This window comes from Sciurus carolinensis, chromosome 10 (genome assembly GCF_902686445.1).
Source record: "Sciurus carolinensis chromosome 10, mSciCar1.2, whole genome shotgun sequence".
Taxonomy (NCBI): Eukaryota; Metazoa; Chordata; class Mammalia; order Rodentia; family Sciuridae; genus Sciurus; species Sciurus carolinensis.
This window is the reverse complement of record NC_062222.1, coordinates 65,164,303-65,191,301: the sequence shown is the minus strand read 5'-3', so window position 1 is coordinate 65,191,301 and position 26,999 is coordinate 65,164,303. Positions and strand designations below refer to the sequence as shown.

The following is a 26,999-nucleotide window of genomic DNA, read 5'->3' as shown; positions in this document are numbered from 1 at the left end:
TATAATATGGAAATATTAAAACATTTAAAAGATTGTGAAAAACCTGGAATCACTTTTTATCCTGACCTACCGCTGCTGACATTTAAAATGAATCATCATATGATTAAAAAAAAAAAAAAAAACAGCAGCACAGTTGATAGCAGTGGGAAACTAAATAGAATTTGAATTGTTAGAAAAGTAAATCTTAGGGCTGGGATTGTGACTCAGTGATGGAGAGTTTGCCTAGCATGTGTGAGGCACTGGGTTCCATTCTCAGCACCACATAAAAATAAATAAATAAATAAATAAATAAAGGTATTGTGTCCATCTACAACTAAAAAAAAATGGACTCTTGAAAAAAAGAAAAGTAAATTTCAATTTATAAACACATTCAATCTGTATGGAAAGTCACATAAATATAAATTTTATTGTTAAAAATGTAGTTTGGAAAGCATAAAGTTCTTCATATCATTTAAGGAATCTTGGCAATTCCATGTGTAATTTATTTAAATAAATATAAATTTGAAGACTTATTTAGACACTAGGAATTAATTTTTGAATTTTGTGGTTATTTGATCAAATTATTTTTAGAAGCTTGTCCCACATGCCCATTCTCCTCCTCTTTCCAAGAGGTAAATACTATTATTAATTTTTGTGTGTCCTCCATGTTACTTTTAACACATTTTACATGCCTAAGTATACATTCTTCCATAACATGTAATTTTTGATAGGTTATGTTTTTTTATTTCTTTGATTTTTTTAAGTTTTAAAATAATAGTAATTTATGAATAATTTTTATTGGTAAAACTCATTACACATAAAATTAGTGTTCACATTGATAACAACCCCATTGCAAAGACCCATGTTGAAGAATAACCATGGTTGGCTGAGTGTGGTGATGCATGCCTGGAATCCCAGCAACTTGGGAGGTTGAGGCAGGAGGATCAAGAGTTCAAAGTCAGCCTCAGCAAAAGCAAGGTACTAAGCAACTCAGTGAGACCCTGTCTCTAAATAAAATACAAAATAGGGCTGGGATGTGGCTCAGTGGTTGAGTGCCCCTGGGTTCAATTCCCAGTACCAAAGGAAAAAAAAAAAAAAAAAAAGAATAACCATGGTTAATATTTTGAAATACATTCTTTCACATATATTTACACATATGTGACTCTATAAAATATTTATTATTATTATTTTATATATCTATTCTTTATAATACATATGTAATTGACTTGTGTGTAGCTTATTTTTTTAGCAATTTGACTTCATGACTAAAGATCTTGGAAATTTTTTCTATGCTGGTTGATGTTTTTACATTTCTATGATGTCCATCTCTTGTTTATATCATATCTTTAATTTTCTTTTATTAAAGAACACATTATTTTCAATATTGTTATAACCTTGTTGTGAACATCCCTATGTACTCTTCTTTGTGCAGACTTGTTTTATTTTAGATTAAATGCTGAGAAATATAATTGGTTTTTTTTTTAATTTGTATTTCAATAAATGACTCTTTAAATGGTTTTAGCAATTTGGACTCTTTCACAAGTGTTTATAAGCACCCCTTCATTCACAAAAAAAATGCTATTATCAAGTTTAAAATGTTATAAGTCAAAAATAGTATTTCTTATTTTTTTCTACTTATAATGGGCTGACTATCCAGATGTCGATTAGTGATTTGTTTCCTTTTCTATGAATTTCTTGTTCTTATTCTTTGTTTTTGTTATTCTTTGTGTTTTCTTTTTCTTATTGTCTTACATTGCTCTTTCTATATTCCCTGTTTACTAATGGATTTGAGTAAGATTTTTTATATTGTTAGGGATTTGTGTTTCTTTTGTGAATGTTCCTTCATATTCTTTGCTTGGTTATTTTCCTTTCAGATATTTTTCCTAATTGATTTATAGGAATTATTTATATATTGGGGATGTCAGTTCTTTTCCTGTTTGTGTTTTTCTGATACTTTCTCTATTACTTAAAGAAGTCTACTTATGACTGACTGATAGGCATGGGGTACCAAAGGTAAGTCCTCCCACCCTCTTCATCTCACAGTATTAATTAGTGCTCCAGTGCTTCCTGAAGGAATCATTCTGAAACTTGTTTTCAACAACATCCTTGCTGCACTATTCATCCAGGACTGCCCCCCAAGATTTGTCCTATCCTGCCTTCCTTTCTTCTTCATCTTTTAAGAGTAATCTTTCAACAAATTGCTTGAATAAGAATATTACTTAGGCTCTGCTTCTAAGAAACCTAACATTGGACCCTGAGTATTCTTTTCTTCAGTAATACATATTTTTTAGACTAACCAAATTCTTCAATATATTTTATGATTATAAAAACATAACATCTGTTCTCTATTAGCAAACACACGTGTTTTTTTTTTTTTTTTGAGGTGCTGGGGATTTGAACCCAAGACCTTGTGCTTGCAAGGCAAGCACTCTACCAACTGAGCTATATCCCCAGCCCCCCACCATGTGTTTTTAGATATATTTTTCTCTTTAAAGTTGTATATTTGCTATATATATTAACATTGCTATTGAATATTGGCAATATTAAATATTCAGCACGTTTATTACACATTTTGGAACTTATGATCAGAGTCTAAGACAGTCTTTTAATATTGAAAATAATGTCAATTCTTTGCTCCTTGTCTGAGTTATTTTGTTGACTGTGATCAGTTATTCAATCATGTATAGTCAAAATTGTCAAATATTTGGGGTCAAAAACAAGGCAAGGATAAATTAAATTAAAGGTTGAGCATCCCTAACCTGAGAATCTAAAATCTAAAATGCTCTAAAATCTGCAATTTTTAGAGCACCGACAAGACACCACAGTGGAAAATTCCATACCTGACCTCATATGACTGGTTGCAGTCAAAATGCAGCTATGCTAAAAATATTGTATAAAACTACCCTCAGGCTATGTGTATAAGGTGTGTATGAAATGTAAATGAATTTCCTTTTAAGCTTGGGTACCATCCCTGACATATTTATTATGTATATGAACATATTCCAAATTCCAAAAAAAAAAAAAAAAAAATCTGAAATCAGAAACACTTCTGGTCCTAAGCATTTTAAATAAGAGCTGCTTAACCCATGGTTATAAGAAATGGTTAAAAAATGTTCTCAATATTGCCTACATCACAATTTATTCTATGATATCTAGGGAGTGGTTCTAAGCTAAGCCCCATTGACACATGGGTCCTTCAATCTCTGCTACCCTTTCCGTCCTGTTTGGGATTAGTTCAGGAAATGACAGAACTAGTTTAGCAGTAGACAGAATTAATACTTCCAGCTGAAAGAACTGGGGTAAATTATAAACTAAAGAAAAACATACCTGCTGTGAAACAACACAAGCATGGGTTAATTAATCATGGCAATTTACTTTTGAGCGTTGATCGTGTGCTAGACCCCATTCAGTACTTTGTTACATTGACTTATATGCTACTCACAAAAATCTTTTAGGATGGACGCTCCTCTTATCTACACAAAGAAACTTAGGGTCAGGGTGTTAAGTAACTTATTTAGGTCACACTAGAGTCACGCCAATCTTAAATACAGTGTTGAATTCCAGCCTAGTTATTCTTGTGTCGTTCTGCATTCATAATAGTTAGGAACTCACTGTATGCAAATCTCAGTATATAAACTACGGCATTTCCTTTTTTAAACAAATGCAGTCTTTTTTCTTTACTGAAGTCTGGAGTACATGAAGATACAGTTTTTACAGTTCTTCCACAACTAAATTCTTTCTAATTTCTGTTTATAACCCATGCTTTCCTTCTCTCTTCTGTCTATATTGTCGTTTCTGAACAGTAAAGAGCTAAGATGCTATATGACTGGGTGTCAGAATCACATTTATTTTTAAGTGTGTATCATGGTGCCTGTCCTTCACTAATTCTGATTAAAAACTCATTTGTTTCCTAAATCCTGCGGGAATGATTTCTTTGAAATTTATTCTCCTATTTGTTCCTGATATGCTAATTTTTACAACTCTTTCTTTTTAATGGGAAGATTGATTTATACAAATGTAATAGGGACAATCTATCTCTCTCTTTTTTTTTTTTTTACTATCATCTTTAGGTCCAAATCAGTTTTAGAAATAACCCAAAAGTAGATGTTTCTTTCTTACACAGCAGTTATTGTATTAGTATGTGTATTTGTTAAGAATAACAGTGTAATCAACATGGCTAAGTTACATACAAATTTAATAATCCGTTAATGAATGTATCTGATCAATTAATTATTTTTTGGTTTTTCTGCCTTAGGCTGACAATCTCATTCTCTTTCCTGTGACTGATCACCCTCTTGGTCCTAATCAGTCACACCTTTAGTGTTTCTCATCTTGTCTTCACTGACCCCACTGGCACAGTGACCCGTGTCAGTGTTCTGGGAGTGATTTGTCTGTTAAAAATACCTCCATTATTTCTTCATTCATTTAAGACAAAAGTATATTTAAAGATAAATTGCAAAATAGTTAAAGTGAAAGAATGTTGATTTACAAATCACAAAGCCTCTGCCTGGACTGGAAGACTTTCCAGCTGATCCCTTAGCATCTAACAGATGTGAGATTCATTAACCCTGGGTGAAATGACAAAATTGGTTAGGATTGTTTGGGAAATTTCTTCCAGCTATTATCTTATTTAATTTGGTAAAAATTAATCAATGTCCATTTGAATGCTTCTATATGATTTATTCCTGCTTTAGTGTTGAAAATTGTTATCTACAGAGTAATTTGGTTTCCTGCACTTTCCCCATGTGCAAAAGTGTTTTTATTTTTAATTTTTATTGTGATCATTTAGGCTTTGTTGGTTATTTTCTGAAACCTCTCCTGTGAAAGAATGAGACTGGGGCCAAATTTAATCTGTGCACTTTCCCTATAAGCACTTCAAATGTTGATCATTTCCTTTTTTTTTTTTTGTTTTTTGTTTTTGCTTTTGTACAAGTGATTGAACTCATGGGCACTCGGCCACTGAGCCAAATCTCCAGCCCCATTTTGTATTTTATTTAGAGAGATAGTCTCACTGAGTTGCTTAGCGCCCCACTTTTACTGAGGCTGGCTTTGAACTCTCAATCCTCCTGCCTCAGTCTCCTGAGCCTCTGGGATTACAGGCATGTGCCACCAAGCCCGGCTGATATTTCCTTTTAAACTTCAATACATATGTAAACTTTGGGGAAGTTCACAATAAAGTGTCAGAAGACTGACTTCCGTTTATTCACTGCTTTTCAGTATTATTTTAGGTGTTTTTTTTTTTTAATCAAATAGTGAGATTAGGGCACAGAGTTTAATAACTATTTTCATAATGCACCTCATACTCCACATGCCACCTGTTTGAATATATTTCATCATAAGAGGCTGCAAATCTGTTCTGTGTCAGGGAGTATTAGTTTCTTTTTAATGTAGTACCTTATCCTCCTTAAGAACATTCCTGTAAAATAACTATTATCCATGTTTCACTCTGTGCTCTTTGTAATGCCAAAGGAAAGTGTGGGTATGGAGTTTATTTGTTTGGGTTTTATTTTTGCCATCAATTTTGGGAGAGAGACCATGAATACTGATGCTCATGTCAAATGTGTGACATCCAGTGACTCTTCAACAACTCTGACTCATAATGTAAACAACACAAGGGGTGTCCAATTTCTAGAAAAAATACTTGAAAAATTATGGGGAAAACAACTGTGGTTTTGTTTCTTTTACTGCACCCATTTATATCTATTGTAATCTTTTTCCAAGATGATGCAGTTCTGAAACCTCACAAAATCTTTTTATGCCTTTGGTTAATGCATTTGGAATCATGGTAGGACAATTAATATTTTTAATATGCCTTAATTATTTAATGTATTTTACATTTACTCAAATTTGAAATATATAGCTTATTAGTGAGCTTTATAATTCCATTAACTAGAAACCATATGTTCCTCAACCATGCTAAATAAGAAATGTGACTCTAATTTGATTCAGCGTAGATCCACCACGTGGTGGTGTTGTGTTTGCTAAAGTTGTGTAGATCACCAATAAATTACTTTTCTGGGTATTTTTTATTAAATTCTGGTGCTGAACACCAAAGAATGTATTTTCAGGTGCCCATTGTAAACCTCACAGTGATTACACTGATTTTTTATACCAATTCTAATAGAGTCAGTATACTGCTGTTTTGTAGTATTGCAATAGTTAGGATTATTTTTTTAATTTACATAACACTAAAGTTTAATTAGAAGATACTCCTTTTTGTAACAAATTTGATTTTTAAAGAAAATACTATTTATGGTAGTACAAGACCCTGAATAATGGACAAGTATACATCAGTCTATAATATCTATTTTTCAGACTTGTTATGATTCAAATAACTATTGTTCTTGAACCAAGAAAGGTACAAGTTGAAAAAAAGATGCTTTATCTGATTTGGACATTTATAAAAATATATAAAAAGTACAGTTGCTAAGGAAGTAAAGGTTATTGTTATAATTATAGTGACACTATAGAAAAAAGAAATGAAATTAGCATGTTATAATGCTGTTACATTTATCTCTCATAAATAATTCAAGTCGATGTAAAAGAATTGTTTCATCCAACTTGTTAATCATTATTTTTTCATGCTGTTTTCAGGTGTTTATTGACAAACTTCAGATTCTTGAAGTGTTTATAGTTTGAAAAACTTGACAAACTTCCGAATGTCTAAAAGGTGCATTTCAGCATAATTAACTTCAGAATTATTACCCTTATTCATGACAGTGAGACATCAAATGTGTTTTCTTATTTATATTTGAAATCCTGATGTTCAAGTTACAACTTCATTTTCCGAAATCCCCTTCCTCTATAGGGACTGATACTGTGTTGTGACAGGCAGTACAGAATCAAAGCAAAACAGAGATGGCCCTTTGCCATTAAGAGGCTGAAGATAAGAATGGTACAGTCAGATAGATGTTTCCCATGTAAGGAGCTAATGCCTGAGGATACATAAAAGGGGAGTACAGGATCACAATGAGAGGGGATGGGAAGGAAGTATTAGAGGTGGCATCCTGGAGGGGGCTGTGTGGTAGTAGTGGGATTTTGCTGCATTAAAGTCACAGAACAGGCAGCCTGAGCAGGTGGACCCACATCTACAAAGGCCCTAAGGGTGAGAGTGAATAGAAAATGGCAGTCATCAGTCTAATTTGAGAATGAATTGTGAAGAGAGAAATAATGAACTGGAGATTTAGAAAGTGTTTAGGCCCTGAAGAGCCTTTCTAAAGAAGATGGATAATTCTAATCTATATTTTATCTTTCTATCATTTATTCATTTTCATTAGGAAATAAGAGTTCATATAAAACAAGGTGAAGTCTAAAGGATCTATGCTGGTTTACTTAAAGAAATTAGGACAAATATATCTGTAGACTAAATGTGTTATTTGTACCCAGTAGCAGTCTTGCTGTGTTCAGTAAGTATTTCAGAAGAGAAATGATTATTGTAATTTTTTTTGAAAAATTTTCTTAGTTAAATCTTATACTTGCCAAGGAGATATGGAATTGAGTCATTTTTAGAAATTTTAATGCTGATCCAAATGCAAGAAATGCTTTTAAAAAGGCCAAGAAATATTTCAATAAAATCAATTTTGAAGTATTTCAATCATCATGGTGAATATCTTGGCATTAATGCATTTACGGCCATAGGTTCACAACCAGCTGCAAGTCATTATGGTTGATAATGCTCTAATTAGGACACAGTTGCTCAGTAGGCACTGAATGGAAACTGAAATGCTGCACATAAATGAAAAAAAAAATCAGAACTGAGAATGATGCTAATTAAAACATTAAGAATAAAATCATGGAAAAATGTATTATTCATTGTCTCTAATTTGGAAACTCTAAGCTGTGAGAATGAGACATTTTTATTTGTGAAAATAAGAGCTGTTTAACGTTTCCTTCAATGAAGGCATTATAGGAGCACGGAAATGCTTGGGTGTGGCTCACATACAGTTTAGATTTAAACTCAAATTCATGTGGAGATAAAGGAAACCTTATACACTGTTGGTGGGAAAGTAAATCAGTACAATCATTTCAGAACACTAGAGAAGTTCCTCAAAATATTAAAAATAGAATGACTATATGATTCAGCAATTCCATTTCTGAATATAAATCCGAGGAAACTGAAATCAGAATGTCAAAGAAATGTCTTCATATCTCAGTTCATTGGAAGCATTATTTGTAATAGTCAAGATACGAAACAAAGGATGAATGGATAAAAAAAAAAAATGCCACGTATGTATACCATGACATGCTATTGGGCTTTAAAAGAGAAGGAAATTCTGTATTTGCAATAATGTAGATGAACCTTCATGCTCAGTGAAATGAAAGAAGCCAGAAAGAGGAATAAATGCTAGCTGATCTTCCAAGTGGCACTTTAAAAAGTCAAACTTGATGAAGTAGGGAGTAGAACTGAAGTTACTAGAGGCAACAATTGTAGGGGGAGGCGTAGGGAATGGGGAGATCTGCAAAGGGTGGGTACAAATTTTCATTTATACAGAAGGAATGTATTTCAGTATTCTGTTGCATGGCCTGATGACTACAGTCAATAATAGAGATCTGTGAACTTCAAAGCTTCTAAGAGTCCATTTTAAATGTTCTCATAAGAGAGGTGGGTGGATATATTAATTAACTTGATTTAATTATTACATAATTAAGCATATATCAAAATATCACATTATACTATGTAAATGTATACAATTACTATTTGTCAAATTAAAAATAAATCAACTTTAAAAATTAATTCAGATTCAGTGATTGCAATGAAAACCATATTGTTGGAGAAAATATACAAATTTTTGAAATTCTGAGAGAAAATATTCTCCATTTTCATGTCTTCCTTCTTCAAGGAAATGAAAGTGTTTTACTTAATCTATAAGGATAATGAAATAGAGGGTTCTAATATTATGTATTTACTAGTGTTTAGTCAGGCAAATTTGGTCACAAAAACAAAATGAAACAGAATCCGATTCAGGCTGACAAAGGGGGAGTGGACAGTACAGGTAAAAGGTTAAGTGAAATTTTAAAAGAAAGCAAAACAAAACAAGAAGTAAATCATGGTACGTTGTGAAAACCAGTAAAATGTAGCAGCCAGCAGAATCCTCTAAGATTGGCTCTAAACTAGGAATCCCTGAAGAGGAAGTACCCTTTGGTTCTCTCTACCGTGCATGCAGTGTATACCATGCTTCCCTGAGCCAACCTTGAAGTTGCGATGGTTTAATTTCTTATTCCTGCTTTCCTCCTTGTTAGCTGAGTGTCTTTAGGTGAATTACTTTTCCTTCTGCCATAAAATGTCCATACTGATATTACCTACTTCTAGAGTTATAATAAATAACAATAAAAGAGAAAATCTATGGAAAATATTTGGTACATCAGAGTTGATGAACTACAGCTGCTGCTTTCTTCCCCTTTTACTCCTTTTTCACCGTCCTAACCCTTGTGTACTGACATTGATATGGCTCATAAGTTATCTGTTTTAGATCCCCTCAGTATGTATTCTCACTTTTCTCAGGATTACCAATTGATTGAGCTCTCATGCCAGTCTTTCTTCAAATTATAACTGTGGTTGCCTGATAAATCTAACTTGTTTTTAAGTGTGCCCTGTATCCTGTGTGATTTAATTTCTTCTGTTAATGACCTGATTATTTTTGAGCATCCTAAGGCAAGCAACAAAGAGAAGAATTTATCTTAATCAGTTTTTCTCAGGATGGAGATTTCATTGTCTGACCTTACCTTTGTCTGGTGTTTGACACTGTTACATTCCCCTCAATCATTTGCTGAGTCACATAGTTTAAAAAGTGGCTTCATCTGGTGTTTTCCTACACAGGCAATGCTGGAGCATTTACTCAGGAATAATCATAGCTGGGCATGCCTCCTACCTCTAAATAAATCATATAAAAAGTTAAGATTCAACAGTTTGCCAAAATTATGGAATCAGTTGTGAGTAGTTAGTCTGGCTCTTAAATAGTGATTTGTGTCTTCCAATCTAATACACTTTTGAGTACGCTTTTAAGTATTTTCAGTTATACAAATTTTTTTTTATTATTTAAGATTTCTGTGATTTATTGGATCATTTTTTGTATTTATAAATTTAAAAGAGCCATATTAGAATTTTATTATTTATTGTTTTGGTGCAGACCAAATTTTGTGTTGCACCTTGAAATACAATATTTTGTTTTACCAGGTCTTATTTCTAATTGAATTCTATTGACTTTTTCTTTTTGTTTTAATTTACTCAGGTTGCTAAGTTGGCTATCCCCGTGCAAGCCTTGGAGTCCCGATGGGGGACTCAGGATCAAGAAGATCTACCCTGGTCTCCCGGTTGCCAATATTTAGAAAAAGTATTAGCAGAAGACATGACTCTCTTCCTTCTTCACCCTCTTCCAGTAATACCGTTGCTGTCCACAGTTCCTCTCCTTCCAGCACTAACTCAAGCTCAGGTAGTACAGGAAAACGCAGAAGCATATTCCGAGCTCCTTCCATCAGCTTCCACCATAAGAAAGGTAGTGAACCTAAGCAAGAACCCACTAACCAGAACCTTAGTATTTCAAATGGTGCTCAACCTGGTCACAGCAATATGCAGAAACTGAGTTTGGAAGAACATATTAAAACCAGGGGAAGACATTCTGTGGGTTTCAGTAGTTCACGAAATAAGAAGATAACAAGATCCTTGACAGAGAATTTTGAAAGGGAAAAGGAGCACTCAACTAATAAGAATGTCTTTATAAATTGTCTAAGTTCTGGCAAAAGTGAGGGTGATGATTCTGGATTCACAGAAGAACAAACTCGCCGTTCTGTTAAGCAGTCAACAAGGAAACTGCTCCCTAAATCTTTTTCATCTCACTATAAATTTTCTAAGCCAGTTCCACAGAGCCAATCCATTTCGTTGGTACAACAATCTGAATTTTCACTTGAAATTACACAATACCAAGAGAGAGAACCTGTATTCGTAAGAGCTTCTCCATCTTGTTCTGTGGATGTAACTGAACGGGCAGGAAGCTCTTTACAATCTCCTTTGCTTTCTGCTGATCTTACCACAGCTCAGACACCTTCAGAATTTTTAGCCTTGACTGAAGATTCTGTGTCTGAAGCAGATGTATTTCCTAATAGTGGAAGCATGGCATCCCACTGTGACAATGGTGGCCACAATGACCCTACCTCTCAAAGCTCTCCCAATCCTGCTGCTGTTACAAAGACAACAATAGAACTTATGGGAGCTGTACCAGGTGCAGTTATGTCTCCTGGAAAATACAGGTTAGAAGGTCGATGTAGTACTGAATCTAATTCTTTATCAGAAACCTCTGCTGCTAATCAGAAGGAAGTGTCATTGCAAATCACTGAGCTACCTGTTAAGAATGTGAACAACTCAGAGACTCACATACCAGCAGATACTCAAAGAGAAGAAAACTTGGCTTTACAAAATGGTGAATCAATGCCAAGGACAGGGTCCCCAAGGAAACTTGGATTCTATGAGCAACATAAAGCAATAGCTGAACGTGTTAAAGGGATTCATCCTGTTTCAGATTCAAGGATAATACCGTCTTCTGGTGATCAACACATTTTAAACAAAACATATGGTTATGAAGCAAGTACAGCCCGAGGTATGCTGCTTTTCTTTGTGTAATGAATGATGTGAATCAATGTTTATTATAATGTATTCAGTTTGCTCACTTCATCTCATGAATGGAACCCATATTTTCTTTATGTTTTACTCTACATTTCTTCTGCATATTTGTTTTAAATGCTTCATCTTCTTGATTTTAAGTTTACCTCAATTATATTATATTAAAAGCATATCTCATTAATACTGTTTATTTTCTCAGGTATGTTACTCAGATTCTAACCTCCAAAAACAGTGGAAGGAATGTAATTCTATTTGTGATGTGTTTTTATCTAGAATAAGGACTATATTTTTTAGAATTCATTATAGGTTATTGGTATTTCATAGTTAATGAAAGAATATATTTCAGCCAAACTCATTATACATGTATACTTTAAATTCTATTGCTTATGTTAAAAATTTTTTCACTATTAATTAGGGTACATGTTTCAACATAAATAATCTCTATCTCTAGACCCAAAAGAATTGCAAGTTTTAAAAATAAGGTTCTTGGTGCCTATAGCCCTTGCCTGATTCTAACCCTCTAAACCTGCCTCTAAAATTAACTAGGTGTGTAATCTGGGGCACAGTCTCTTTAATTTAAAAGAAAGGGTGTTTGTGTGTGTGTGTGTGCATGTGTGTGTGTGTGTGAGAATTACCTCAGTTAGACTCCAGAAAACTTGGATATTTAACATAAAATTCAGTTCAATAAAGCTTTTGGGTACTTACTTACCCTAAAATGTGCTAAGAAATTTGCGTACACTATTTTCTTCACTGCTCACAAAAGATTTATACAGAAGTTATTGATAAAAATTTATAATTGATCAAAATTTACCATTGATAACATTACTAAGTCACTTTGTTAGTAAATGATGGGCTTGTGGTTGAAATGTAGTCAGTTTTAAAAAGAAATACCACACAATTACCCTGATCTGAACATTACACATTGTATGCATGCATTGAAATGTCACTATGTACCCCACAAATACATACACTGCCATTAAAGATAAGTTTTCTTTTTGTACAAAAGGAAAGAAAAAAAGCACAAAACATAGAAATACAATTTTATATAAAATTTATATCTTATATATCAGATTCTTATTTAGCAGTGATGACTTGCCTAAGAGTATTCAGTACCATGCATTTTTATCTCTGTGAAAACTAGGGAATGAGCAATGATGATCTTGGTGATTATTAATCCATTTGTTAAGAGAATAGATACAAGATCTTTAACACATTAATTTTGACAATGTGTTGCTTGTTCTTGTACAAATATTTTGGGAATATCAACAAGGAAAAGATGATATTATACTATTCTTTATTTGTGAGAATATTCATGTGCTCTTCATAAGGATTTTATAATTTGGGATTTAAATTTTTTTAAATTCAAATTTTTAAAAATTTTCAGGCAAGAAAGATGCTGCCACTCAGTTTTTTACACTAAACTTATTTTGTATGTTATGAAGCATATAGTTAAGCTAGTGCATTATACATACTTGAGTGTATTAGATGTACAATTAGAACAATTAATAATGAAATTAATGTTTATTCATTAGTTTTAAACTTATTTAAAAAGAATTGCTATGTTAGTCTAATAGGTTCTGTTAAAAATATTTTAACCAGTGGATGAGCCTAAATAGAGGTTAGTTTATTCACTCTTTCATTCATTCAACAAATATTGTTTTAACACTGTTTTCAGTACTAGCAACACAAAGGGAAGAAGTCCCATCTTCATGAAGCTTATTTTCTACTGAGGATACTCAGACAGTGAACATGCATATAAATAAATGTCATATGTTGATAATGGCTGAGGACAAGTTTAAAGCAGAATAAAGGATTTGGAAGTGGGAAGTGGGATTGCAGTTTGCATTTTTAAATATGACCACCAGGGTGGCACCTTAGGTTACAAAGAATTGAAAGAAGTTGGGGAGTAAGTCATGCAGATATTTGAAAGAAATATATTAATTAGTGTGAGGATCATAGGTCTAAGGATATAGGGCTGGAGCATGCCTGAGATGTTCCAGAAGTCTCAAGGGGTTCATGTGGCATTGCAGAATGAAGGATGAAGGGAGAAGCTGAGGTCAGGGCATCTGAACAGGACAGGTCATGGTGTGGGGATAGAGAGGTAGGTTATGGCCTGAGGAGCCAGGCAGGCCCTTTGGAAAGTACCAGCTTTATGAGTAGAGGAGTGATGATGGCTGAGCTCCCTTGTGTTTAGGAACATCGTTTTGGCCACCTTGTGAAAGGTAGGTTATGTGCTGGGGATGCAGAGAGGCATGTGTGAGTAGGCAAGAGAATTTTAGGGAATATTGTACTAACTTCCAAGGGAACATCTATAAAAGCTCAATTTATATATTTATATTAATTTTTATTTATTTTTCTTTTATTAGTTCTTGCCAGTAGCCTCAGCCCATATCGGGAAGGAAGGTTTATAGAGAGGCGACTGCGGTCCTCATCAGAAGGAACTGCGGGGAGTAGCAGAATGATTTTGAAACCAAAAGATGGAAATGTAGAAGAAATAAATAGTTTAAGAAAGCAAGAACGAGTTCCTCATCCTCAAAAATGAACAGCATGGTAAGTATATGCATATGGATGCAAATCATGAAATACTGCTCTGTATATCTGTCATCATGTCTGTACCTTTTGCAAAAAAATCCCATTCTGTATTTGAAGGGGAAATTGGTTTCTATGGTCAATGTCACAAATCAGAGTAATTTTTCACTTGAGATTCTTATGGGGCAGGACAGATAGGTGCACACCATGACAGATCCCCTTTAGTTCTTGCCTTCCGTGCCTCCGTGGGAAGTCTGTAATTCTTCATTTTAGAACAAGATCCAAGGATCACAAAGTAAAATCACCAATTATGAGGATAGCTTCATTTCCTGCTAGAAAATGTACTTTCCCAAAACACACTGGTGTTAGAGCCGCCTTTAGGTCCTTCAGTCGTCTCTACTTTGGCTGCCCTCCTGCAGTGCCCCTCTGCACAGGATAATGAGGGAGTCTATGGGGGCTGATGCAGAACACCTATCTGAAGTTACAACACATTGGGGTAACTGAGACTCTAGATTCCTGATCCAAGCTACATATCCTGCTTTTAGAATGTGGTGTGTGTAGGGTGTATGTTCTGAGTTTACACTTGTGGGGTGGGGTGTCATAGAAGCATGTTTAAGAAGCTCCCCAACAGAATGAAGTGGAGTTGGGGAGTGGGAAGAGATGAGGCATGGACTATATCCCCTGGGTCCATTTGGCCTCGAGTCTCACTAATGTTAGGGTGGGCTTGGTTTTGGAGTTCTCTTTGCTTACTTTCTTGCAAATGTGTTCTTTTTCAGAAGTGCATTTCATTCCTATTTAACAGCACTTATTTAAAATTATCTACCTACCTACCTGCTTGCCTCCCATCTACCTGCCTACCTACCTATCCATAGATATTTGTTGAAAAATGCAAGTAAATAAATCACTTACAAAATCTCTATGTACTTTAGATAAGATTTCAAATAAAAATACTAGGTCATTTATGTGTGATAAGTATATTATGCTGAAACCTTCAGTTAGTAAGGTAACCTTGAGTTTTAGCAAAACCATTGTGCTTGAACTTGAAAGTTGTAACAGTGATTTGAGCTTGACCGTTTCTTAATATTTGTCAAACAAAGAATTAATGAACAATTGAACAATTTTTTGTACCAAAAATTTATTATATGTTTACATTTGTACCATGTGTAGAGATGTTACATTTCATCCTTATTTCATTTTTCTTTTTGTTCTTTTGTGCATTGAAAGTGTTATATCATTATGGTTGTAGTTTGTTTTTTTAAGTATGATAATGTTTAAAAAGATTTTCATTTGATGAATCCTAAGAAGTTAGAATAGGGAATTATTAAACATTTTTCCTCAGATAATTTACATTGTTTCTTATAGAGAAGTATTTATGTTAATATGTACACTATACATTCCTCTTGCCCAAAGTTGAACAGTTTACATATTTTAATATACAACTGTTTTTCTTAAAACATATAATTTAAATAATTTTCCTGTAATAGCACAAAATCACTCTTCATCTCAAATCCACTTTCAACATTTATAGCTTAATATGTCAAAACATAAAAAGTGATTTTGTTCTTCTATTTGAACCCTTATTTATAAATTTTCAAAAATTGTTCCTGCAATGTTACAGTTTTTCCACTAGATGGCAGGATTACACTGTTGCCTTGTGGTGGAATAGAAACCTGGTAAAAGTATTGAACCTGTTCCCTGAATTTATGGATTGCACTTGTTGAAGTAAATACTGACACTTTCAAACTTTAAATTACTTCATGATTTTACTGTTTCCCTTTGGATTTTGCCATTTATATCTCATTATTCTGTTCCTTTACTATTCAATAGTTAATTTACAATGTGCAAAATATATTCTTTTAGCCATGCAAGGAAGAAATGCTAAGATGCTCTTCCAACTCTGTTAAACGAGGGAAATGCATTTAGGATATTGTAACTTTAAATGTGAAAAGTGATACATTTTCTATGATCCTCTTCCAAAATAGCTCAAGCAACCTTACATACTTAAGAATAAATATTTGTTATTCTTTCCTTTAAAAGGCATAACAGGTATTTTTAATGTTTATTTGTATCAAGGGACTACTTTTAATGCTGTGCACATTCAGTCATCACAGAAATACTGTGGACTAAGTGATACTGTTTTAATCAAGTTTTACAAAAGAGGAAAAATAAGGCACTAAGAAGATAAACAACTTTCCCAAAATCATATAGATAGTACATGGAAGAGGTAGGATATGGATTTGGATCCTAGCTAAGTTTAAATCCTACAAACTTTTGGGAGAATATGTTAGATTTAAAATTAATCTGAAGCACTTTTCAGTTTTGTTCTATTAGTTTTGTGTAATGAAATTAACAGGTTTAAAGCAACCTATGCTTGGTATCAGTCTATAACAGTCTATACTCTGTAAGAGATACAAAAAAGGAGAAAAATTAATACTTATTTTGAACTTAAAATGTTCTAGTATTTCTTGATAGTGATGAGTGGCATCATGTCTCTACTGAAAGAAATATCTTCAAATAAAACCTTGGTTATAAAAGTGACGAGGTGGAATTCCAGTCCTTCTTACAGTCCATTGGGACATCAGTTTTACCAATTAGATATGACTGTTTATTAAGATGCAAATGTGTGTTCCTGCGTGGCCCTACTGAGTTAGATGTACCACAATTCTAGTGCTATTGTATGCTTGTGGGATATTACCATCTAGAATAGAAAAAGCAGGACGTATAAATTTATAGAATGTCTGAAACTCAGAAGAAGCTGGAATTTGCTTAAATTTATTATAGGGAAAATATATCTAAAACTATTTAATAAACATTCACATTTATTTCATTTTTTTCCAAGCAAAACACTACAAATAGAGATTTTTCTTAAATTTCCTTTAAGGAGAAACTTTTTTCCATACTTTCATAGGATTGTCGGAAAAAAATTTAAAAGCTTTTCTAGAAATAGGATCTACTTTTTTCTATAACTACGCATAAGGGTTTGTTAAGGTTTCTTCAACCACTTTACACAGTGAATATTCACTCTGAATATTTGCAGGATCACCCCGTCTTGAATTTTAAAAAAAGATAATGTGAGGGTAAATTCATAATGAACAATCCCAAGGACCTAGCATTCCAGGAAGGAAAGTGCCTGACCATTTGAATTGTGATAAACTTGATTAAATGATAACAAATGACCTCCAAGTCTTAGTGACTTTATAATATGGATTTATTTTTCATTCAAGCTGCATGTTCATTGTGAAAGGTTCTGGGGATTCTATTGTGTCTCTTTGGTTCTGTTTCCAGGCTATTAAAGCAGCTACAGTTAACATTGCCTTTTACCATGGCAAAAAGAGACTCTGGAAGTCCTGATGATAAAATTCTCTGACCTGTGAGAATCAATTCATTTCTGCTCACAACTCATTGGTCAGAACTCATCAGGTATCCCAAATTGGATGCAAAAGAGGCCATGAACACCAACAAGGATCATGTTTCAAGTATTTTATTGTATCTCAGTTCTTTAATTAATTTTGATATTTCCTACAGGCCTGCTCCTTTCTTGTTGTCTAGTCATTGAATGCAGGTTGGTCCTTGTGGTTAAAAAAGATGAAATCATATCTGAAACTGAAGGATTCATATATAAGGATGAGTTTTGTTCTTTGGGATGTGCCCTCTTCCCTTCTTAATGTCCTTGAGATATATACTTTAAATGGACTAAGTTTACTTTTTCCCTTGACTCAAGGAGTCTTAATGTATTTGGAAGTATTTTATTACATTATAAATTTGGTTTGGAAAGTTGATTATCTTTAGTTCACTCAGCAAATGCATTCACAGCATTACCTTGGACTCTTTGCTAAGTGATCCTGACAGGAAGTTTTGCTCTGATGCAGCATAATTTCTCTCATTTGCAGTTGGGCATCCTGCTGCCTTTGTGTAGAAACTGTGAATGGCACAGTTAAAACATCAGCCTTAGGACTGCTTCCATGGAAGAGAGGACCAGATTTATATTTGATTTTAAAAAAAGAAAAAGTAGTAGCATGCATATCTTTATCATCTCATGAATATTTTAATGCTTTGGTATGTTGAACTCTAGAATTTAGATATCATTGTTAATAGCTGAACTATCTTAGACTAATTAATCAAGCACTATTTAGGAGACTCAAGCAATTTATTATGCATACACTTTTTTTTCCCCTGGGGCCTGCTGTTTTTTCATTTATTAGCTTATCCTTTGTTCATTATAATCAATTCATTCATGCATTCAGAGTTTCTTTAATAAACACTTGTTGAGAACCTATTCTAATGATGCAAAGAAGAAAGTCACTTGAGGATCTTAGAGTCTGAAATAGGGAGAAAATTATATTGACCATAATCTTGTCAATACAACATATTTAACCACTGTGATACAGTAAAGAGAAAGGTACAGAACAGACCTCAACATTTACATTCCAAAAAGCATTTGCAAAAAGCTCCCCTCTCTACAACCTGCCTGGCAAAAGACTTCCACTGGCCTCCTTTAGGATATGCATCATCACATTTCCATTCTGTAGGGTGAAAGTTGTTCATGCTCAAAATTAAGAGCAAAGGAAAGATGATGATTACACCTGATTTAAGATATGTCTCCCCTGAATCCTTAAGTCCTTAATGAGAATTTCCAATAAGTAATAATGCTAATAATGTATTTTGGGGGCAGTTAAAATAATGATTGTAGCTTTTGATGTAACTCATTAGCAATGGAATTAAAGACAATGTCTTTGCACATGTCAGACATGTTTAATGAGAAAAGGAAGCCAGTAATATTTTTAAGAAAATGAAGCTATACAAATCATTTTCCTCTCTTCTCTGTTAAAAAGGAAAATCACAAGTATCACTCATTAAGAGTGAAATTACACTTGTTGATAACTGGCATATTAATTTTAGATTCATAGCCCTAGTTCATAATGGCTTTATTGATTTTTCTAGTTATTGATGGCATTTTTCTTTTCAGTGTTCTTTTAGGTTATATCACACATATGGCACCCAGCATGTAGTTATTTGAATGTGCTTCGTTTTGGCTATTAGGCTTCAGTCATCTAAGTGAAAGAACCTGTGTATGTTTTGGCATTCCTAGCAGTTATTAACATTGTGTTTGATGTGGAAATAAGTTATCTAATAAATATGAATGAATTAAAAGTAAATTTTGCTCATTAGGGTGTGATTTATTTTCATTTAGAAAGTGTCACAATTTGTACGTTTGATGCACAAAGGTACAAACATTTTATTCATAGATTAAATTCAGTTCGTCTTAAGTGACTTTAACTTCAGTTTGAGTAATTAGAATTGCAGAATCATAATTATTAGTGATCTGGTCCATGCTGTCTGGTGATGCTTATGCTGCTGGATGTGCACAAACCCCTCATTAGGCAGAAGAAACTGTCTTGATATAAACTGTCTCCACCTTGCACGGGGTGATACAGTATACATGGGCCTTTTTTCAGAGAGCCATATCTTATACATTTCTAGATTCCGTAATCTATTAAATAATCTATTTTCTGTATTTCCATTTGTAATCCTAGCTAGTTAGACTATTCTATAAAAAAGCAGTTCATAGATTAAACTCTCCTTGTAAAAACAATTGTAGTCTGTCAGTTGTGTATTTTCTGGGAATTCTTTCATTAGAAGATTACACTAGCGCACTTGCCTTCTTACTGTCCAGGAAACTTGCACCACATCCCCCCATTATAGGGAAAAGGGAATATAGATTGACTTGGCTGAGGCAGGGGTCTGAACTTTGAATATGCTTCAAACTGGCTGTCAAGTTCGTGCAGCCCACCATTACCCTCAAAGCATTCATACTTTTACCCACAAGTCCTTCTTTTTCTGTGCTTTTTAAAGAAATCTCTGTCCCTTCATTCTTTTAAAGCAAATGTTTCCACTTATCATCTGGATTGTAACTCATCTCCATTGGAGGGATACTCCATCATTGTGTTTTCTCTGTTTTTCTTTAGTTTCTCCTCCATCTCGTCATCGCTGTCAGTTGGTAACATTGCCAAGATCTCCATCCTTGAGGGGAACACACACAAATCACCCTTTCTACACCCTGCCTGCATCTGAGTTCCCCATCCTGTTATTCCTTTCTTCCCTACAGGGCAAGCAGTCCTGCCTGACTCCTGCTGTATTCCTTCCCTCACTTCACAGAAGCTTCTCACCTTCACACCTTAGCCCCTCCTCATGTTTTCAAGGTCGGAACTACTGACCTAGTGTCCTGGACAGTTCCTTGTTAGAGGAGTTGTCCTGTGTACACTAGGCTGTTTACTAGCATCCCTGACCCCTCCCCACTAAATGCTACCAAAGCCCCCCATGTGTAACAATGAAAAATGTCTCCAGACATTGCCAGATATGCTGTGGTGGACAACAGTGGACTCTCATTGAGAACTGAGGCAGCAGGGACTTTGTCAGTTTTCAAGTCCCTTTTTTCAGTCTCATCTTTTCTTGATTTCTTTATCTCATACTGTAAAAGCTTGTTTGTACAGTGATTGATTCTCCTCTCTTTACAGTGCTTATTCTGCTCTGGTTGTACTCTTTTTTTCCCCCTCTTTCCAAACTCCTTCGCAGTCTCTTTGTCACACCCACACTTAAAGCACAGTTATTCCTTGCTGTTTTGTCTTTAACTCCTGCCTTCTCGTTTACTTATCCAATCTGAAAACTTAAGATGTAGGAGAGTTTCTATGAGGATTCCAAATGAAAAGGTTGAAAATTTCTGTTATATCCGAAATATGGCCAAGTCAAAGAAGAATAATCAGAATATATTTAGATTTTTGGAAATGGAATGACTGTTTATAAAAGATACACTGGCAAAAGGAGAAATTCTGAGGGCATTTATCTTTGGAGCAGATGCAGAGAAATACGCAGTAAAGTTACTTTTGCCCAAGAGTTCATGGCTTCTTTCCCTCCCCTTTTTTCATTTGTATTAATATTTTAATTTTTTTTTTGTATGCATATGTTCCAAACTCCTTCTAAGATATTCTTAAAATTCTCATTACCTGTTCTGTGCCTAAAGTCACACTGCAGAAACTGCAATTGTACCACTTAAAATACAACCACCATGTTGGAATCAGTGTTAATATAGTGCAATAATTAATAATAAATTCTACTTTCATTGCTACCACTCAACATTATACATTTTTAAAACAAATTTATAGCACCTAAAGTTGAGCACAGAGCAGGCACACATTGTGGGTCTTATGCAAGCAGCATGCATTTGGTATTACAGGAAACTCGGCAACCACAACACACACTGCCCACCTGTGTCCTGCACCATGGCCTCTGAACTGCTGTTTCTTCTTTGTTTCCTTCAGTCTCCCAGGGATTGTGCCTCAGGCTGGCTCTGTTCCAAGAGGAAACTTGTGTGCAGTGTGTTGGGGAGGGGTGGAAGGGGAGCTACAAAATAACTTGAGTTTCTAACAATATAAAAAATGTAGCAAAGTGATGAAAATGTAGTGAATTAATGAAGACGGACTTTATAATATTTTCATATTTTATTTTTTTCTAAATTCCATTGACACCCTCTAATCTTTAATATGTTATAAGAATATGTATTTTTATCTTATTTTTTGTGAAACTTGTGTGGAATAAAATCAGGTTGCTCAAAAGTCAGATGCACACCTTCCTAACACAAAACAACATGATCAAAATAGAAAAATTCACAAAATAGGAACTCTCATTTGTCAGTTAACATGTTTTCTGTTTATTTTAAGCAAGGATGGCATGAAAGATTGGGTTATTTAAGAAAGGACATAAAATTCCAATCTCATTTTTTTCACTTAATAATACTGTTTACACTATAGAATGGTTGGAAGAATAAAATATTTTATGTAGGAAGGCTTTTTGAATTTAAAAGTGCTAAACGAAAGAATATAGTAGTTGTTTTTAAATCAATACCGTAAGTCAAAATGAGAAATATAGAAATAAAAATACTATTGCTTTTTAAACTAGTCATTTAGAAAGAAAAATACTTTAAAAGCCAGGTTCTCATTTTGCATTATCTTTTCATGGCAACATTAGCTCCTGTGAGCTCTGTCAAAAAAGTTCTTAAAAATTCAACTTGTTTATATATTATTGCTTTTTAAGGGTAATCCACTATTTATTTGATTTCTCATTTTATTTTTCAAAACTTGATTTTTCAAGATTAATTTATATTGCTTCGAAAAAAATTGAATGGTACACTTAAGATTTGAATACTATGTATGATATGTTACACTTTAATTAGGAAGCTTACTCAACCCAGCTATTTTCCAATTTTCAAATCAGGAAAAAAGTCCTTAAAAAGTCCTTAAGGTGTTTAGACTATTAACAAAGAAATGAGATTTGCATTTTTGTTTTCTTAAATTAAAAAGCAAGTTTAACTATTTGCTTATGCACTTATGTAATTGATTACACAGTAACAATTATTGTTAGCTGTTTACATGTTCACTTATGTAATTCATTACACAATAACTTTATAAATTACTAATTTAAAATATTTTCTGTTAAATATTAAGACAGTGCTGTACTAAATATTTATAAGGAGTGGCTTCAAAGATAAAGAGGAATGTTTAAGAAAATAATTGTAGATCACTGTATTTATTTTTCATTAAGAATAAGTTTTGAACTTAGTGTATTTATCAGTACTAGTGCGTTCTGTGTTAATTTCAAATCTATAAACATTTGTGAGAACTTTTATAACACAGGGCTTTTGTGCTTGCTTTTCTTACTTCTCTCTTCATTCTCTTGCAAGAATACCTCCACCAGTAGGGCATTCAGCTTGAGTGTTTAAATTTTATGAAATTTGAACTAGAGGGTAACCAGCTGTCAGATAATTCATGTCATGTATTAGGCGCTGGTTGAGATGAGACAGTATATCTCAGCATGCTGCTGCCTTCAGTAGATTTATGTTCCAAAGAAATGTGGGCACATTAATACAAATAGTGATTTTAAATGAAAAGAGGATCAGCCACCTAGCTATGGTTCATGAATCACAGTGATTTTTTTCTCTCTCTCTATTATTTTTTTAATAATAATAATAAAAGTATATAGAAAGTATCACTGAGCCAAGTGGGTGCCAGAGGACTCTGATTCTGAAGCTTTAACTTGACCCAGCAGTCCATTGGAAGTTGCTATAGCTGAGAAAAAAAGAACTGAAGCATCGATGCTGAGCTTACATTTAGAGAGAGAGAAAAGAGCTATTAATGCGTGATCCTCACCAATAGCATTTATCTCTCTAGGAAGTCCTGCATAACAAAAGGGAGTTGGGCCGCCATTAAGTTTTATGAAGTGATACTATGATTTCTTGAAGGGAATTTACTGTTACGCTGCAGGAAGCCTGTGAGGTCTGTTAACTAAAGAAGTTCAAAGATAGTCACCATTGTTAGTATATAGTTTTGTTTGTATTTTTTTATTCAGTGTAGTGGGGTTGAACATAAAAGATGCTAGACTCTTTAGCTTTTCATGATTCTTTCCTTGTGATAAGTAGATCATTAGTTAATTTTTAGGAAATCAGAACAGATGAACCATGCAAATGATTTCTACACAAATTGGTTTTTGTTCTTGTAAACAACAACATAAAGTGATTTTTCAATTTTGGCATTACGACTTTGCTAAAAATGTCTATATTCCTTCAAAAAGTAAGAATACTTTTACCATAAAATAGCAAATTATTCTGGTTCAATAAACAAGTCAATCTTATTAAAGTAATAGATAAAAGCATCACTGAAAACACTTTTTTTATACTGAAGGATGATCGCAACAATAATATAGCAATAGAATTGCTTAGGATAAAGCAATAGCTCAAATTGAAGACAAAATAAAAACATGATTTTATTAAATGGACTTAATAACTTCACTTAATATGTATTTGAAGCCAGTGCTAGCTAGGTGCCCATCCAAAACCCCTGCTACTGTTGGAGTGGGTGGGGAAGGCCTAGTTAACACTCAGGCTCTGAGTGCTTGTGCTCTTTGTGGATCACATCAGGAGGTACATGACGTTCTCTTGTCTCATTTATAGTGATGTTACCACTGATTACTTGGTAAAAGTGTTCACTAGGCTTCACCATTGCAAAGTTATTATTTTATTTTTTCTCTTATCAAATCATAAGTAATCTCTGGAGAAATACTTTGAAGCTATGTAAATATCCTTTGTCAGAACAGAATCATGAGTTCTTGTATTCAAAGGATCAGAATCCATTACCATCATTATTTATCTTGATGCTCAAAGTATTCCAGATTTGATATGTGGGAACCTCCTCAAAGTAGTTATGGGATTTTCTTAAGACGTCATCCAACAAATGTCTAGTCTTTAATAGACTAAAGCTGGGTAGCTGGTGCTGTCAGGCTGAGGGAAACCATCATTAGTAAATACTATGCAAATGTGTCTTGCACAGTTGTGTCTTCCAGTTCTGGGACTGGATATGTTTTACTTCATATATTTTTAAGCTCTGCATTGGCTTAATGATTTTCATATTGGCAGCTCATTTCCCAATATTTGAAGGGGAACTAATTGACTGAATGATTTGCTATTAAATCCTGTATTGAAATATATCTTACACTTTATTTTGGGCTTAGTTCCCTTATTGCAATAAATAAATGCATAAGAAGCAAACAAACATTTACTTAATTTTAAGTAAATTCATGTTCTATTCCATTCACTTAATTCAGTTAACACCTGGCCATGTTTTAAGTACTGTACTGTTGAGCTCTAGAAGGAAATTCAGTGACAATGTCCACAGGGTCTGGGCTAATGGGGCCACAGATCGTACAAGGGAAGACAAACAGTGTATATGTAATGGTGTGATATGTGCTTTTAATCCTTTTTAGCAGGATAGAGTAGTAGCACAAATGGAAGAATGTCAAATTCTTCCTAAGAATTGATGAAAATTTCACATGCTAGTTAATATCTTTAAATCAGAGTAATTGCTATAAAAGTACAATTTTTAAACTTGAAAATAATAACTTTTATATATACACCAAAGATTTATATCACTAGTTGATTGATGGATAATCAATAAAAATGAGAGCTTGTTCAAGGAGTATTTCAGAAACCAGTTATTGGTAGGAAGTTTAATAAAGAATTATTAGATTGGGATTATTAGTTTTATTGTAAAACTGATTAATATCTTCTAAGGCAAGAAACTATCACCTTTAAGATTTGCATTTTTTAAAATCTAGACAACACTTATTTGTATCTCTTTTGGACACAAACCTACACATTCACATGTAACTTCACAAAGTCTGAGCTTTTATTAGCAGGAAATAGTGAAATCAGAAGTGAGACCCTCTCTTTGATTACCAATCTTTCATGACCTTGTTTCTCAGTTTTGTGTTCTTAACACAATCATTACCCCATGGTGCACTTAACAAAAACCAATAGAACAGCAATTTATACCTAGAGCAAGTTGTGAGTATTTTTTATTAGTGTATGAAGCATTCTGGTAAGGCAGGAGTATAAGAGTAGAAGTGAAATGTTGTAATAGAAATAAAGGAGATAGGAAGGAGCTAAGTAGGGAGTATTGTATTATATAAGAATTTTGGTAGGAAGTCAGGAGCCATTGGTGATTGTAAGTAGGATGATGGCATAAAAGGTATGCCCTTTTGGAATTATTATTCTTTTAATTTTAAATGTGTTAAATAAATTTATTAAGTGCTTGTAGATTTCTGTCGTAAATACCTCAGATGAAAATGGTGCTATTTTTTATTATTTTGTGAATGCAAAATAGCATACTACTTTTTCATTGTTATTTGAGATAAACAAGTTTCAATTTGGTTGAATTGCTTTGCTCCTAAATTAAAACTATTCTCTTATTTTTTTCTTACTATTACTTGTTTCCAAAAATTGTGAAATTATATATTTAAAATCTTTCTCACTAGTGATTACTTACTGAATAGTTATCAATTAAATCTCTCATGGAGAATAGCAATAAAGATATTTCCAGGATAAGAAAAATACTGAGTTATGTACATTTTGGTTGTTTTTATTTTGTCAACAACTCGTGTTCTTTTCTCATGTTATGAGTTCAGTTATAAAGGGTCATATTTTTTTAGTGACTGAAGTCATGTAGTCTAATTTATGAACAGCATATTTTCTAGCCAAGCCAAACTGTCATCAGTACAATGTCGACATAATTTTGCACTCAGTGTAGTGTGGAAAGTGACACAAGGTATGTGAAATATTTACAGAAACAGGAAATACTGTTTGTAGGCAGTAGTGATTATTAGTATAGGGACTGGCATTCTGGTTGCATTATAAATAGCAGTAGATTTTTATGTTTTTAATTGTTTTTCCTATATACTCTTTCTTCAATCAGACACCTTCAAAGTGCATGATGTTTTTAGAAATAATGGTGATGGGTAATAAGGGATAAGATGTAATCAAGATGAATTGATTGCAAGATTCTCTTCTAATCGAAATAGGTCATAATTAATGAAGACAAATTAACTATCATGTATGCTTCTTTACTGATATAAAGTCCCACACTTTATTCCTAAACTATTTTCATGCTTCTGGTTGTGAACCTAAAGATATTATACAAATTTCTTAATGATGAATGGAGTAGAAATGAGAAATAGAAACAAGTCTGTCTGAAAAGAACTAAGCTTGTAAGTCATTATAATTTTGTTAAGTATTTTTTATCAAGAGACCTTGTGGTCTTTGTCCTGTTCCTTAAAAACATGTGCCCTCTATGAATTTCATCTAAAAGTTTCATGATTTAACATTTGCTAACATTTTCCTTTTCCTATTTTAACCCTAATTAAAGCAAAAGTTATTCCATAAATTTGTTCATAGTCAGGCAGAAAATAATTGAGAAGCTAATACTTTTGGGAGTTTATTGTGTCATGGATTATATGGTCATTTTTCCTGTGAAAAATATTATTTGCTGTTTATAAC

At 33.4% G+C, this 26,999-nt stretch overlaps 1 protein-coding gene across 1 annotated transcript in view; it reads left to right on the top strand.

Annotated features, from left to right (window-relative positions):
* Ccser1 (coiled-coil serine rich protein 1) overlaps positions 1-26,999 on the top strand; it is a 1,248,518-nt gene that overhangs the window by 134,398 nt on the left and 1,087,121 nt on the right. Inside the window, 3 exon segments of the mRNA XM_047566362.1 lie at positions 10,209-11,570; positions 13,960-14,103; positions 14,106-14,143. Coding sequence (XP_047422318.1) covers positions 10,250-11,570; positions 13,960-14,103; positions 14,106-14,143 — 1,503 coding nt within the window. The 5' untranslated portion in view covers positions 10,209-10,249.